This window comes from Nannospalax galili, unplaced genomic scaffold (genome assembly GCF_000622305.1).
Source record: "Nannospalax galili isolate Female #2095 unplaced genomic scaffold, S.galili_v1.0 scaffold1491, whole genome shotgun sequence".
Taxonomy (NCBI): domain Eukaryota; kingdom Metazoa; phylum Chordata; class Mammalia; order Rodentia; family Spalacidae; genus Nannospalax; species Nannospalax galili.
Genome location: NW_008329129.1, coordinates 238,327 through 253,201, shown reverse-complemented (window position 1 = coordinate 253,201; position 14,875 = coordinate 238,327). Strand labels below are relative to the sequence as shown.

Below are 14,875 nucleotides of genomic sequence, written 5' to 3'. Positions count from 1 at the left end.
CAAATATATAAATACTGTGAACAAATTTCATGTGTGCACACTGTGTGAAGGCTCTGCCTGGGACTTCTAAAGAATGGATAACTTTGCTTCTCCCATTCGTGCCTTACATAGACTGGCTGGCTGGCTGTCCGTCCTCCCTGCCCTTTCCTATCAACTCTGATACCATCTCCTTGAGGAAGTCTCCTCGACTGGACTTACCAGTGTGCCCTATTTGCTCACAGCTGTACCTATTCTACACCTTTAGCACACATATTCTTTGTAAAGTGTTGTGGCAGGCAGGTCAACTCAAAGGAAAAGAAATAGAACCTGTTCTTTGGGTCAAGGTCAGAGCCCTGTTTGTTAGGATGACTATGTCATCCCCATTAGGGCCTTAAGCAGCCTTCCTCCAGTGGCTGAGCACAGCCAGAGCTGCTATCCCAGAGTCCACACCCTCTCCAGTAGATGGACTGAGGCCACTGATTGGTTGGTCCATGGACATAAGAATCTAACACATCACACCAGTTTAGGACTACTTTGCCTGGCCAATCTCAGTTCCAGATCTCCCTGCCTCCTATCGGCTGAGGCTGTGCGTGTGACTACCTCTGTGCTTTTCCCTCTGTCCAAGCCTGCTGCCTTGTCAAGGACAAGCACATCATGCACAACAGGGTCAGATTAACCAGCCTAGACATGTATTATCAGTGTACACCTAGACAAGTACAGTATGTGACATACGAGAGTTCAGTTATCGCATACTCAATAGGCCAAGTGAGCACCCCTGGCAAGCATGGTGAGGCCCTGGCTTTGATTCCCAGCCCCACAAGTCAAATGTACGCTAAATAAAGGCTAGTTATGATTCCTGATTTAGAATTCTACCACTCGTTTTCGAAATCAGACCAGGTGTATCTCTGTGGATGAGTCCAATTGTTTTTTAAACCTTGGAGACTCACAGCTGGACAGAACGGGAGCTTTGGCAGCTCCACTTATTTATTCTTGCAGCAAAGGAGGAGCAGGCAGAGAGAACAGCAACAGCTGTAATCTACTGAGAGCTTCCAGGCACATAAATACGATTGCATCTTTCAAATCCTTTGACAATCCTGTGGCATAACATTACTTATTGTCTTCATTCTTTGAGGTAACAAAGAATCAAAGGTTAAATGTCTTGAAAGTCACAGCTGGCAAGTGGTATGGGGACACAAACCCAAAGCCCTCTGATTTCTGTGTCTATGGGCTCCTCTACACCATGTCAGGTTTTCCCTTAAAAAGTGAAGCCCAAGACTAGAATCTCAGAAACTTGACGCTTAATGAATGGGTCCATTCCTCCATACAGCCTTCTCTCCAAAATGAGGCACTGGTGGCCATCAAAGTCTATAGAAGGCAATTTGCTCCAAAGCAAGTTAAATTAATGCAGCCTCAGCATGTGGCTGGGTAATACTATATTACATCATATACCTAATACAACAACAGAAGGTCCCATGCTAGACATCATGCCAGAGCCCCTAAGGAGCAGGAAAGAGCCAAGTCTTCTGGCAGCATACACACCACCAACCTAAACCCTGGACATCTCTGCTTTTATCCAACAAGGTACAGATTCAAGAAAAGCTCTGCTTGCAAAACAGCTGTCTTTGAACTTTGCTCAAACTTCAGGCCTGCTTTCTTGGCAAAATTTCTATGATCCCCTCTGTCTCAACTTCCAAACTCTTTCGTACAATAAGAGAACAAGCTGTTAATTCTTCTATAGGTTAGGGGAAAACCAAACTACAAACCACAGAGTATTCAAACTGGAGAAATGAAGGTTGGCATAGGAAAGGCAGCTCCAAATCTCTGACATCAGTTAGGTATGCAACTGCTGAAAAATCCTGGCAAGCAAAAGAGAAAAAGCGAAAACCAAGAGATGTTTAACATGTAATTCTTTGTTATCAGTTAGAGAGTAAGATTATATTTCAAGAAAAGCTTTTAAAATGTAGGTAAATCTTTGAATTTAGATGCATAGCATCATAGGAAATGCACTGGGTCTTGGTTCCATCCCTGTTAACTGTGTCCCTAAAACCGCTCTTGACAGTCTTGCTACTCGAGCTTGAGCAACTGACATAACAGGGTGGCATCAGTCACCAGAAAGAATCAGATTAGAGGGTGGGATCTTTTCAGCCCTACCCACCAGGGGGAGGAGATTAGGAAGCAAGCTATGGGAACTCTAGACAGGGTGGTAAGATAGCTCTGAAGACAGAGAAGCTCCACCCCTGACCTCAGCATGTCATACCTTTATCCTTCATACCTTCAAAAATAAACTAGAACCTGTCCTCCCAAATTGTGAGCTGCCCTAGCAAATTAATATAACCCAACCAAGCAGGGAGTGTCACAGATGTCTGACTGCAGCCAGCTGGTATAAGTGGGACCTTGTGTGATTGGCATCTGAAGAGGAGGTAGGGAGGCTGGTGAGGCCGAGCCCCCAGTTTTGTGGGGTCTGACAGGGTCCTGATGTACAGTAAGAAGTGAACTTCAGGCTACCCAGGTGAGACCCTCTGGACACTGCTGATGATGCGGCAAAGTCCACACACATCTAGTCAGAAATGTTCTGTATTGTGAGAAGATAGAGAAACATTTCCCCGTTATTTTCATAGGAACCAACGGGAAAGAGAATGATCTCATCCTTTCCTTGGTGCTGCTGTCAGAACCAGCTAACAGCTCCAAATTCATCAGACCTTCAGCATGCCTATTGGCGATGGCTACGCCGGGAGGCCGCATTAATGTGGAAATTCGTGTTTCATCAAGTGAACACAGGCCTTTTTGATTAAATTCTATTTCCATTTGTAATGGAGAGTTCAACTGTGTAATGTGGTTCTGTTGAAATTTAAACAATTTCAATCAACTTCAGAGCAATCTGCCATAGGCTTCTTTTCTCATGATCACCCACTGTTTTGCCAACAGTCAAGCAAACCCGAGATCCTCTCCTGCCCAACGTTGGGTCACAGTACTGGTAGCACCTTTCTTTCTTTCAGATTCACCTTTCACTGGGTCCTACACTTCAGCTCTCCACCCCATGCCCAAACTCCCATTTCCTCAATTCTTTGTGTTGATTGCTTCACAAAAAGTATTTTTCCCTTGACTTCTTCCTTGCCCAATGTTACTTATTTTGTGTGCTACTGATCGTAAAGGGTGAGAAAAATATAAAAAGTTTAACCAACCCTTTACAGCTGAGGTTATCTTGAAGAACAACTTTCAGTGATATCAGTTACTGATTTAATAAACAACTTACAAGTTACTCAGGTAAGATATTAAAGGTAAAGATATGTAAAAACATGAAAAAAATCCATGTAGATTTATGAAGTTGGGGAGTACAAGTTTTGTAAAAGAACAGGGAATTTCCACAGGCAAACAAGCTACACAGATAAAAATCAAGGACATTTATGAAACAAATAATATACAAACTTTTATTCAAAGATAATTCAAGAAAGACACATTTTGGTCATCTTTAAAGTGAGATTAATTGAAGATCTCAGAAAAACTCTACCTGCTCAACACACACAGCTACTCACAGAAAGCTCTCTTCTGTTAATAGCAGCTAAATTTATACACACAGAAAAAAGTCTTAAGACCATGCAAATTCAGTGGAATTCCATACATTCATTATAGTCACCAAAAACCTGCAGTTATGTTCATGCCAAAAGTGTTACTTTAGGGAAAAAAATTAAAAACACACACCAAAACATGACCAAGATTAAACTAAAGAAAATAATAAATAAGCATAATTTATATTTTATTTAAAAAAGTTTGGCATCACACATATTAAAGTGTGTTACACCATGTTCATTCCTCAGAAGTGGCATTTTAAAGTGTTAAGCAGTGTTTAATATCAAAAAATACAACTCTGTTTTACAATGTAGTACTGGCATAATTCAAAGTACTGTGCCAATTATAAATAGATAATCAAGTTTCAAACATCTTTCAAACATATTTAAAGGGAAGCATAGAGACACACATTTATATGCACACAATTTATTATGTTCATATAATCAAAGATATTTATAAAAGCAAACCGTTTTATCCCTCATCTACTTTGTATACTTACATAGATTTTAATCTGTCCAAAGATTTTTCTGTTCCCAAGTAGAGACTTTCAGGAGAAAGAATAAAGATAAAACTTAATTTTACAAGAACATATGTTAACTTTATCCTCTTTCACAAAATAATCCACAGTCATTCAAGGTTGGTAAAAACTAGTTTTATGAAAGCGACTGTTGGCTAAAGACCACAGAGTAAGGACTGCAGCCCAGGTCTCTTATTTGAATTCAGTCAGCTGCTGCTCAGTGCAGAGAAAGCCTACACAGTGCTTCTACCAAAAATAATCTTCAGTATCCGAGGCCACTAAAGGCAGACGATCTTATCTTCTGCTGAGACTTAAAGTGCAGCTGCGAGTGCAGAAGTGCTAGATTCTCAGTCACTTCAGAAATACGTGTCGAAGCCTGTTTCTGCATAAATACGCTGAAAATGTCCTTCAGGCTCATAATGGTTTATCGATAACTGTGACCCCTGAATGAAGAAACAAATAAGACATATCACGGGCAGGATTCTATATCTTTGAGAAAATTCTGTATTTTCTAAATATTCTGTATTTCTAAAATTCTGTATTTCTAAAGCCACAGGGAAGAGACAAAAAACAGTGTTTCAGGATGTCTTTCCTCTTGCTAATGGCGCTACCATGTTAACATTCAATGGCTGGGCCATCTCTAGGTCTGAACAAATTCTACATCAGACCACTTAGCCCGGAACTACTTTATTTGCCCTCTGTAGTTCTTATTGGGGGAAAACTGCTTCACTCAGAAAATACCAATGTTGACCTAATATTCCAAGGGCCAGAAGACAAATAGAGGGTAGCGGGTATGTTCATTGTCCTAACTATGTTGAGGGTTTCACAGGATGACATGAAATAAAACTGTCAAAAGAAGTAAAACTGCACACTTTAAAATGCTACGTCAGTTATGACGCAATGATGTTGCTAGGAAAATATTATCTAATACTGAGTCACTTTATTCTAGGAGTCCTCTGTACAGAGTTCTTCTGTAAAGTGTTTTCAAAGATGGGTAAACAGCACCCATAGTCAATTAATTATTGAAAAATTACTTCCCCCTCCAGTATTACATTAATTGTGTTACATCATAATACTTTAAAAACATCAACAGAATAATTAATACACACCATGCAGTTTTAAAGATTCACCATCATATATTAAGGACTACTATCATTTCTCTTGCTAAGAGAATGGACTGAGAATTATATAATCCAACCAGTGGTGCATGAAAGAAAAGAATTACACCACCACACTAACTCTGCCATGGGGGGGGCGGATGCACATGCCATGGCACACTAACTCTGCCATGGGGGGGCGGCGGAAGCACATGCCATGGCACACTAACTCTGCCATGGGGGGGGGGGCGGATGCACATGCCATGGCACACTAACACTGCCATGGGGGGGCGGCGGAAGCACATGCCATGGCACACTAACTCTGCCATGGGGGGGGGGGCGGATGCACATGCCATGGCACACTAACACTGCCATGGGGGGGCGGCGGAAGCACATGCCATGGCACACTAACTCTGCCATGGGGGGGGGGGCGGATGCACATGCCATGGCACACTAACACTGCCATGGGGGGGCGGCGGAAGCACATGCCATGGCACACTAACTCTGCCATGGGGGGGGGGGCGGATGCACATGCCATGGCACACTAACACTGCCATGGGGGGGCGGCGGAAGCACATGCCATGGCACACTAACTCTGCCATGGGGGGGGGGGCGGATGCACATGCCATGGCACACTAACACTGCCATGGGGGGGCGGCGGAAGCACATGCCATGGCACACTAACTCTGCCATGGGGGGGGGCGGATGCACATGGCATGGCACATGTGTGGAGGTCAGAGGACAACTTTCCGGAGTCAGTTCTCTCCTTCCATCATGTGGGTCCTGGGGATTGAACTCAGACTGTCAGACTTGATGGCAAGTGCCCTTACCTACTAAGCCATCTTGCTGGTCACACTTCTTGGCAGAGGAATTAAAGCCTTGTCATTATGTCACACAGTGACACTCTCTCTACCGCTTACACTTTTCAGTCACACTGAAATTGATTAAATAGTTCTGAGCTGCACATTAGGGATTTTAACTATGAAATGACCATTAACTAGCAGGTGAATACTGATGCATTACTGCCCAATATAAACAACCAATGTATCCTGTTTAAATCTAAGGTAGAGAAGACTTTCTTCTTCTAACAGGAAATGTTGTTAAGCCATGGGATGCCATCTTTTTGGATGCAGGGAGATGGAGAGGAGGTACCCATACCTGCATAGCTTCTCCCTGTGCTCATACAAGACGACACAACTGTCCATTTATCTGTTGTGGGGTTATAATACTCTACCGACGCCAAGTTACAGGAACCATCGTCTCCTCCAACAACATATAACAGACCATTAACTGCACAAACACCTTTAAAAAAAAATCACACAGAGCAGAGAGCAAACAATTATTTAAAACCTTGGAGTGAATATGAGCAACGCTGCCCTGCCCATGCCTGCTGAGGTGGTACAAGAGATGCTCCATAGGAGAGGGCAGAGGCGGGGTGATGACCATGCGAGAATCCCTCTGCACGTGAGGACAGCTCCTGCTGTGTATTATCAATGAAACCATGGCTTCAGATATGCATTTTTTCATTTAATCTTTACAACTCTATTTTGTAGCTTACAAAGTATTCTGAGTCTCATTTTTTCAAAAAAGAAAGAAAATAAAGATCAAAGGGTAACATTCAATGTCGGTTTCTTAGAGAATTCTAAGGAAAAAAATCTTAATAGTAGGTAAAAATGAGAGCTGCACTATTGAGCTCATGGCAGAGCACGTGCCTAGAGAGTACGTTATTCTTAATTACAAGGTTTGCACTGGATGGTCAGACTATTTTGTTTTCTTTGAGGTGGAGAGCAGCTGGGCTACAGCTCAGTAGCACAGCACTTACTCTACAATTGAGCTCAAGGTTCAATCCCAGAACTGCTAAAAAAGCAAGAGTGGTGGCACCTGCTTGCAATCCCAACACTCTGGAGACGCAGGCAGATGGTGAGTTCAAGGGTAAGCTGGGCAATATAATGAGAATGACCCTATCTTTAAAGAACAGGGCATGTGTGCTGGGAGGTATAACCATATCATTTATTTAATTAGTACAGTAACACTGCTTTTGATTTTAAAAATGACAAACTTCTAAAATAACTTTTAAAATACTGATCCCAGGGCTGGAGAGATGGCTCAGCGGTTAAGAACACTGTTTGTTCTTGCAGAAGACCTGGGTTCGAATCCCAGAACCCACATGGCAGCTAACAACCGTCTGTAACTCCAGTCCCAGGGGATCCGAGAGCCTCTTCTGACCTTTGCAACACGCACATGCTGCCACCACCACCACCACCTTTTTTAATCCCAAAGCAGGTACGAATGCTACTTTTTTTTTTTTTTTTAAGGACAGGATCCCACGCAGCCCAGGCTGGCTTTGAACTCATGGAGCTGAGCATGACTGTGAAATTCTGATTCTCGTGCCTCCATTTCATAAGCAGTGTGATTTACCACTACACTGGCTTTTTTTGGTGGGGATGGGGCTGAGATAAGGTCTGACTCTGTGGCCCAGATTAGCCTCAGATTCACTATATGTAGACCAGGCTAGCCTCAAACTCATGCATCCTCCTACTTCAGCCTCCTGAGTGCTGCAACTCCAAGTGCCTGGCTTATATAATCTACACATTCACTCACTCTGACAAATACTACATCTCGGCCATTTCCTCAAGATAATATCAATCTGCATAATTTTAACGGCTGTATACAATTCCTTGTATGTAAAACCATACTTATATATAATCCTCTCTTAACTGATAATTATTTAAAATTTTTTGCTCTTATCAATGTTGAACAAGGATCCCCTGTATAAATTTCTGAACACTTGCAAAATTATTTAACATAAATTTTTAGAGAATTTCTGAAACAAGAGGTAAACACTTTTTGAATGCTCTATATTTCAACTTAATTTTGTTTTAAATACATGTGATATGCCAATAAAAATCAGCTCTCTTGTATAAGACCCATATAAGATCAAGTCAGTCAACATTCTAGCATGGAGAGGAAGGAGCTCACAAGTCTACGCCCATCACTGAGTAGTTATTAACAACTGATGGTTTCTGTAGGAGGGAGGTTTGTTTTCTTTAAGGGTATGGCCCCTGGTAGGTAAACCATGCTCAACAGATGGGCACACATCCATAAGTATATGGGGAGGACAAATTGGACTCAGTGGGTTATATAAAAATAAAAAAAGGACATAAACTTGGCGGGGGGGGTAGGGAAGTGGGGGAGTGAATGTGGGAAGCGTGAGAAGCAGTGTAGCAGGTGAATATGATCAAATACATTCTATGAAATTCTCAAAGAATCAACAAAAATATTAAAAACTTCAGCTTTATTATGATGTACAAAAGGACATCAAAGACTCCAGAGGATGCTACCCACATGGTATCTCTGAAGTCTGGAGACATGGTTTTGCTAACCAGATTAATAGACGCCTAAAGATTTTTAACACAAAATAGTAAGTCTCATCTGGGCAGCACACACACCTGAAAACCAAACACATGAGAGACAGGAGGATGGTGGGTTTTGGCCAATCTAATCCACAGAGAGACCTAGTCACAAACAAACAAAATGCACAATCGATTTAGAGCACATTCAAAATGGCATTAAAATGGAGTGGTCTTTCTGTTTTGCTCAAACTAAACAGTTTTGCTATCCTAGTTTCTTCACAGGAAGCAAACTCATACTATTTTAAAATAGTTTAAAATACTTTTGCAAAGCAGGAGCCTGCATACAAGCTCCCCAAAGTTTGTATACGTCTGTCTGCAAGTGTCTAGTCCATCTCACTGACAGATATTGAATGGTCCTTGATGGCCCTGCTTTACAGAAGGGATGAGTGCCGGCTTTGCTGTCCTAAGCTTCTCCACATCCACCTAAGAAGGACTCACAGATGAAAAGCATATCCGGCCGTAGAAGAGGTCAGTCTTCACATCCATTTCACATCCCACACAGAAGAGGCCAGCCTCTACATCCATTTGAGCAGCACAGCTATCCATTCAAAGCATGCCAGTTCTAGTGTACTGAGCCACACCAGGCTCCTTTTAGGCAGTTGGAAGTCAAATATCATCACCAAAAGGACATACTTTCCTAAAGCACTTAATGGTTCTGGTTTACTTCATCATAAGCAAAACATACTGAAAATTTATAGGTTTGCTAAATATCACAAGACTGTAATTTTATCTAAATTTTCCCTCCATTCTTGATGTTATAATTTTCACTTTTTCCCCCTAATCCATTGTTGGTGGTGCTATTTAAACAATATATTGCTATGTAGTTCAGGCTGGCCTGGAACTCGCTATATAACCCAGACCAGCTTTAATTAAAAAAATATTTTGCCTCCACCTTCTCAGTGCTGGGATTCTACTACATGTACTACATGCCTGGATTTTGCAGTTTTAATATCATAATTTGGCATATGAAAAGTTTGGAAATATGATTTATAAACTGGTTACTAATTCACATGTGTATGATGGTCTCTCCACTTCCCATTTGTAATTAGCACATGTCCTCCCTCCTTGTCAGATGTGCCTTTTTTTCCCCACTGAGGTGCCTGGATGAGATCCATATTATATTACAAAGGAAGGTCTGGATACTTGTCTCAGATGCTTAGCAATACAGAATGAAGGCCACCCTAAATTTCTGAATCCAAGAAGGCATGCGCACTTTGCATCGTGGTTTCTCTACTTCACTATGCCCTTACTCTACAAAAGGCCCAGACTTGTGGACCTTCCTATGGTTCTAGATGATCTTTTACTTTTAATATCTCACCAAATGCAATCGATCGGGTGAAGTACAAGGTCAAATAGAGTTAATTATAAATTCTGCTCTGCTGTTGACAGTCCTTGTTATATTATGTCATGTATTTGGTCTTATCAGCCACAAAGAGAAATTAAAAAGAGCACTTTTAGGGAGTGCATCTAGCCACTGAATCCAGTTGTGTGAGTGACTTAGAGAATCACCAGGAACTTATTTTAGACTATGGGATGAGCAGGAAGAAGACCAGCATTTCCCAAACAGGCATGCAGCTTCCACGTATACCCACCTCCCATGAATCTTTTAAGTACAGTCATATGACACATAACTGTTTAGCTCAACCACAAGCAGCATATGTGGTGTTCGTCCCTTGAAAGTATAATAGAGATGGAAAAGTCCTATCATCTAGTGATGCTGTAGCCTGTAACTGCTACCCTAACACTGTAGCATATGTCTGGGACTGTTGGTATAAACACACCTATTACATCGCTAGCTGTATAAAAACACAGCATATATGGCTATGTACAATACATGGTACTTCATAAATAATCATTCTATCATTCTATGTATTTTATATTTGATTTTAAAGTGTAGTCTTCTTATAAAAGGTTTACTGGGAAAGTGTTCTGTTTTACACAGAAAGCAGTCATATACATCTTTTGTCTACCACTTTTTTATTGCATCAAGAGGCCACATGGAGTAATCAGCCTATAAACACCTTGGGTTATATAAGTACACGCTATGATGTTGCACAATGTGGAAACCACCTGCAGATTTCTCAAAACATGTCCCTGTCATCAGGCAACATATGCCTGCAGTTTAGGTCTCTAATCCCAAAGGCTCTATGTTCGTAAAATTATTTTTTTGTTGTGAATACAGGTTTTCCATTTTCTAGGAATCTTGAATGATATTCAATTACAGTGAGCTCTTTAGACTTCCCCTCCAGATTCAGATAATGTATTTGTTTTGTTTGTGACAGTCTCGTAATATTGTCCAAACTGGCTGGAACTGAAGAGTCTCCTGCCTCCACTTCTCTAGTACTGGTATTACAGGTGTGCACCACCATACCTGGCTCAAGTAGCTTTTAACCTGCTACAGATATTTACTCAAATGGGCAAATTCACTAAGAACTGAGCTCTCTCACATGTGGTATACGGTAGGCACTCAAAAATGTTTGTTTAAAATGAGTGAATTCAAGTATCAAATAAAGAGGGTTCTACCCCCATGAATCAAGTCTGTACACTCATGTACACTCATCACTAAAAGCAGGTAAATTAGGTCGCTGAAGAGTCAGAACAACATGCTATGTTCTAGATACTAGGCTGGCATTACACACACACACACACACACACACACACACACACACACACACACACACAAAATGTAGCTGAAGAGGACGAACTCCTAATCCTCCTGCCTCATCTCCAGCATGCTTGGATTATGGGCATGTACCACTGTGCCTGATTTATGCACTGGTGACTGAATGCTGGGCCTCATGCATACTAGCAAGCATTTTATAAACTGCTATGTCCAAATGTCTATGTTTCATTCTGTAGCCCAAGGCAGTCCAGAACTAGGCTAGTCTTCAAGTCACAGCAATTCTCCTGCCCTAGACTCCTGGGTGCTAGGATTACAGACATGAGCCACCGTACCTGGCTTTTAAACATTTTTTGGTGATGCTGGAGATCAAACCCAGGGTCTTATGCATGCTAGGAAAGTGCTGTACTGCTGAGCTGTGCCCCCAGTCCAAGGTACTCACTTTAAAGCCTTATCGTATAAATTTCTATAATGGAAGAGCTCAGAGTCTGTGAAGGAGTGAGAATAGCAAAAGAACAATGGAAATGCAGAATGAAACTGAGAAATTCAACCTGAGTTTTATACTCCCAGGCTAAACAGATACCTGCATTTCTTCTGCACATGTTCATATCAGCAACTTGCCTCCAGGCATTGGTGGTGGGATCATATACTTCAACGCTTTTTCGTACTAAAGGACCATCATGACCTCCTACAGCATATAATAAGTTGTTTAACACACCGACACCTATAAAACACAACCGGCCAAACTATAGTAGAGCAAGAGAGACAAGAAGCTTACAGCACAGTATAGTTTACTCAAATGTACCGTGATGAAAATTGTTGACATTAAAGCTCATGATAAAAGGAAACTGACAGGAAAGCAAACAATTTAAGAAATGGAAATGAATAGAACTAAGGAGAGCTTGGTAAGAACTATTATTGTAAACAGAAAGAGGAAGTCAAACAAACAAACAAAAATTTGTAAAAGCCCTTCAATAAAATCCTCTTGAAAACAACTTTCACAAAAGTCTTCAATCTGTGAAAGTATACAGTTTGAAAGAAATGGGTGTGAAAAGACTTGATTACTAGAAAACTTCCCAAATAAGCACTAACCCCCCCCCAAAAAAATTTAAAAGAATGACATTATATAACTATAGCAGAGACACCTTTTCATATAGTACTTAGAGGTTAAATTTTATTTCATAAAAATGCACAAAAGTGCTACTTACCACTGGCACTTAAAACCACTTAGTAGAGCCCCTAAAATCAGCAGATACTTTCAGATAACAGAAACAGAGGCCCACCAGTCCTTTCGCCTGTCGAATTACTTGCCATGGCTTTCATGGATTCTCTGCTGACCGGGTCATATTTACCTGCTCCGCTCCGCCTGGTGCTCATTTCTGCTATATAGGTCCATTCGTTTGCCGTAGCATTATAGCACTCTACTGTGCTAAGACACTGGCGTGAAGCTCCATCATAACCCCCCACGGCATAGAGCAAACCTAGACATGGAACCACAAAGAAAGCCAAATCTATAAAGAACCTCTTTCTCCTCAAGTCATAAATTCTTAAAAATTTTCCTTTATGGTAACAGAGCTTCCTCTTAAGGAGCACATGATTTGTCTAAAATACATTATGGTCTTGCCTAATGGTGACAGGTGGAATGATCAAATCATATTATGAAGAGTGCATGGTGCTGACTGTACATTTTTATCAAGAATCTGACTGGGAGCATACAGAAATACATTCATGTCTTTACATAACACTAGTTGATACATGAACAGCATCTGGAAAAAAAGATAAATATTGAAGTTATAGTAAATTGGAAAAAAGTTAAACCAAGAATTAGTAGCAGAATGAAATTATTACAAATATTACTTGCAATAAACAGCTCTGAAGTATTATTGCTGCATCATGGATGAAGCATTAATAAACACACACCATAAACATTGGAAACAATATACCAACTTGTTGGGAGCTGTTAGTCTATTATATACATTGAGCTGTGGCAGGCTTATTTACTGAGTTTGTGTTCTGCACACCAGTAACTAATCTGCCAAATCAGGAGGAATGTGTTTATATGGCGAGCCTCACAATATGTGACCTAGAGGCAATAGTGGTAAACAAAAAGATCAAAGAAGTCTTTGAAGTATTTGACTGCTCCTTGACCCTCAGATACAGGTGGGAAAAACAGCTGTTAATACGAATTGAGTCTTCTGTATAAAAAGGCAGAGTGGAAATAAACTGGGGCTGCAGTCACTACTGTCAACCCTCCCAAGCATCTTTTCTGTCTCTTGTTTTTTCTTTCAATCCTCACTCCCCCTTTCAGGTACTGTCCGTCTTGGCCGGCTGGCACCGGCAAGTGGCACCCGGAACAGGGACCTGAAAAGTAGGGGAAAAAGTGAAGGACACTGCTGGAGAAATTAAGTGAGTGCACTTGGTAAGATTGGGGAGCGGTGAGTATTTATCTTGGGAGAAGATGGGGCATGGAAACAGTCATCCAGTTTTTGTAAGGAATATGCCTGGGGCCCGAGGAGCAAAGGCTGAGATTAAAGAGGAGAATCCGATAAACAGTGGCTGGGATAAAAGTGAAACCAAACCTTCTGCTCCACCAGAGCCAGCTCCATTAGCCTTGCCACCCTTTTATGAGGACCCTTGTCTGGGGCTAGAAGAGGGATCTCTTGACCCTGAGGATGAGTCTGCCCTAGGAGAGGAGACAGTTGAGTATCATCAGGAGAAGTGTCCACCTTTAATTGCTTTGCCTGATCACTGGGAAATTAAGCAATTAAGGGCAGAGTTAGATGCTGTGAAGAAGGAAATGTTAAAGAACAAAGAGAAAAAAATTAGGAAAGACTGCTTGTGCTCAGTATGATCCCACTGCCCCTTTTACCCAGGCTTTGTTAGAATCCCTGTCCATGGACACGCTTCCTCCTGGAGATTGGGAACACATGGCATGTGCTTGCCTTTCAGGGGGAGATTATCTGTTGTGGAAATCTGAGTATGAGGAACAGTGCCAGGTGACATGTTAGCTGGTGAAGGACAATATAGGGATACAGCTCAGCAGTTGCAGTACAATGTTGTAGCCTATGCGCAGATCAGTGCTGAAGCCCGAAGAGCCTGGTATAAACTGCTGTCTAGTAGTAGGCAGACTGAGGATTTGTCTAAGATCAGGCAAGGTCCAGATGAGCCATATCAGGATTTCGTGGCTCGACTACTGCAAACTGCCGGTCGCTTGTTGGGGGATAGTGAAGCAGGTTTACTTTTAGTGAAACAGCTTGCGTTTGAGAATGCTAATGGAGCCTGTCAAGCTGCTATTAGGCCTTTTCAAAAGGACAGGCAATGGGGCCTGGGGGGAGCTGCTTTGGGTGTGGCCAGTTGGGACATCAAGTGCAGAGAAACGAAAAGCTGGAGGTGATGGCACACGCCTTTAATCCCAGCACTCCGGAGGCAGAGTAAGGCATATCTCTGTGAATTCAAGGCCAGCCTGGTCTACATAGTGAGTTCCAGGACAGCTGGGGCTACAGGGAGATGCTGCATTAAAAAAAAAAAAAGGAATAATATTTACAATTTGCTAATATGCATGAGTTGGTATTTCCAAAGACAGTTAAGGTTAGTCCCATCCCCCAGGCTACGACGGTACTTACTGATGGTTCTTCTAATGGACAAGCAGCTTATGTGATTCATGGGCAAAGTTATTCTTTTC

The 14,875-nt window shown here is 41.7% G+C and overlaps 1 protein-coding gene across 4 annotated transcripts in view; it reads right to left on the bottom strand.

Moving 5' to 3' along the window:
* Positions 1-3,384: 3,384 nt before the first annotated feature.
* Klhl2 (kelch like family member 2) overlaps positions 3,385-14,875 on the bottom strand; it is a 142,521-nt gene continuing 131,030 nt past the window's right edge. For all 4 annotated transcript variants that reach the window (XM_008831493.3, XM_029562650.1, XM_029562644.1 and 1 more), the window contains 4 exons: positions 12,546-12,674; positions 11,777-11,917; positions 6,319-6,462; positions 3,385-4,506 (listed from right to left, as the gene is read on the bottom strand). In XM_008831493.3, coding sequence (XP_008829715.1) covers positions 4,478-4,506; positions 6,319-6,462; positions 11,777-11,917; positions 12,546-12,674 — 443 coding nt within the window. In that variant the 3' untranslated portion in view covers positions 3,385-4,477. The remainder of the gene's footprint in view (positions 4,507-6,318; positions 6,463-11,776; positions 11,918-12,545; positions 12,675-14,875) is intronic.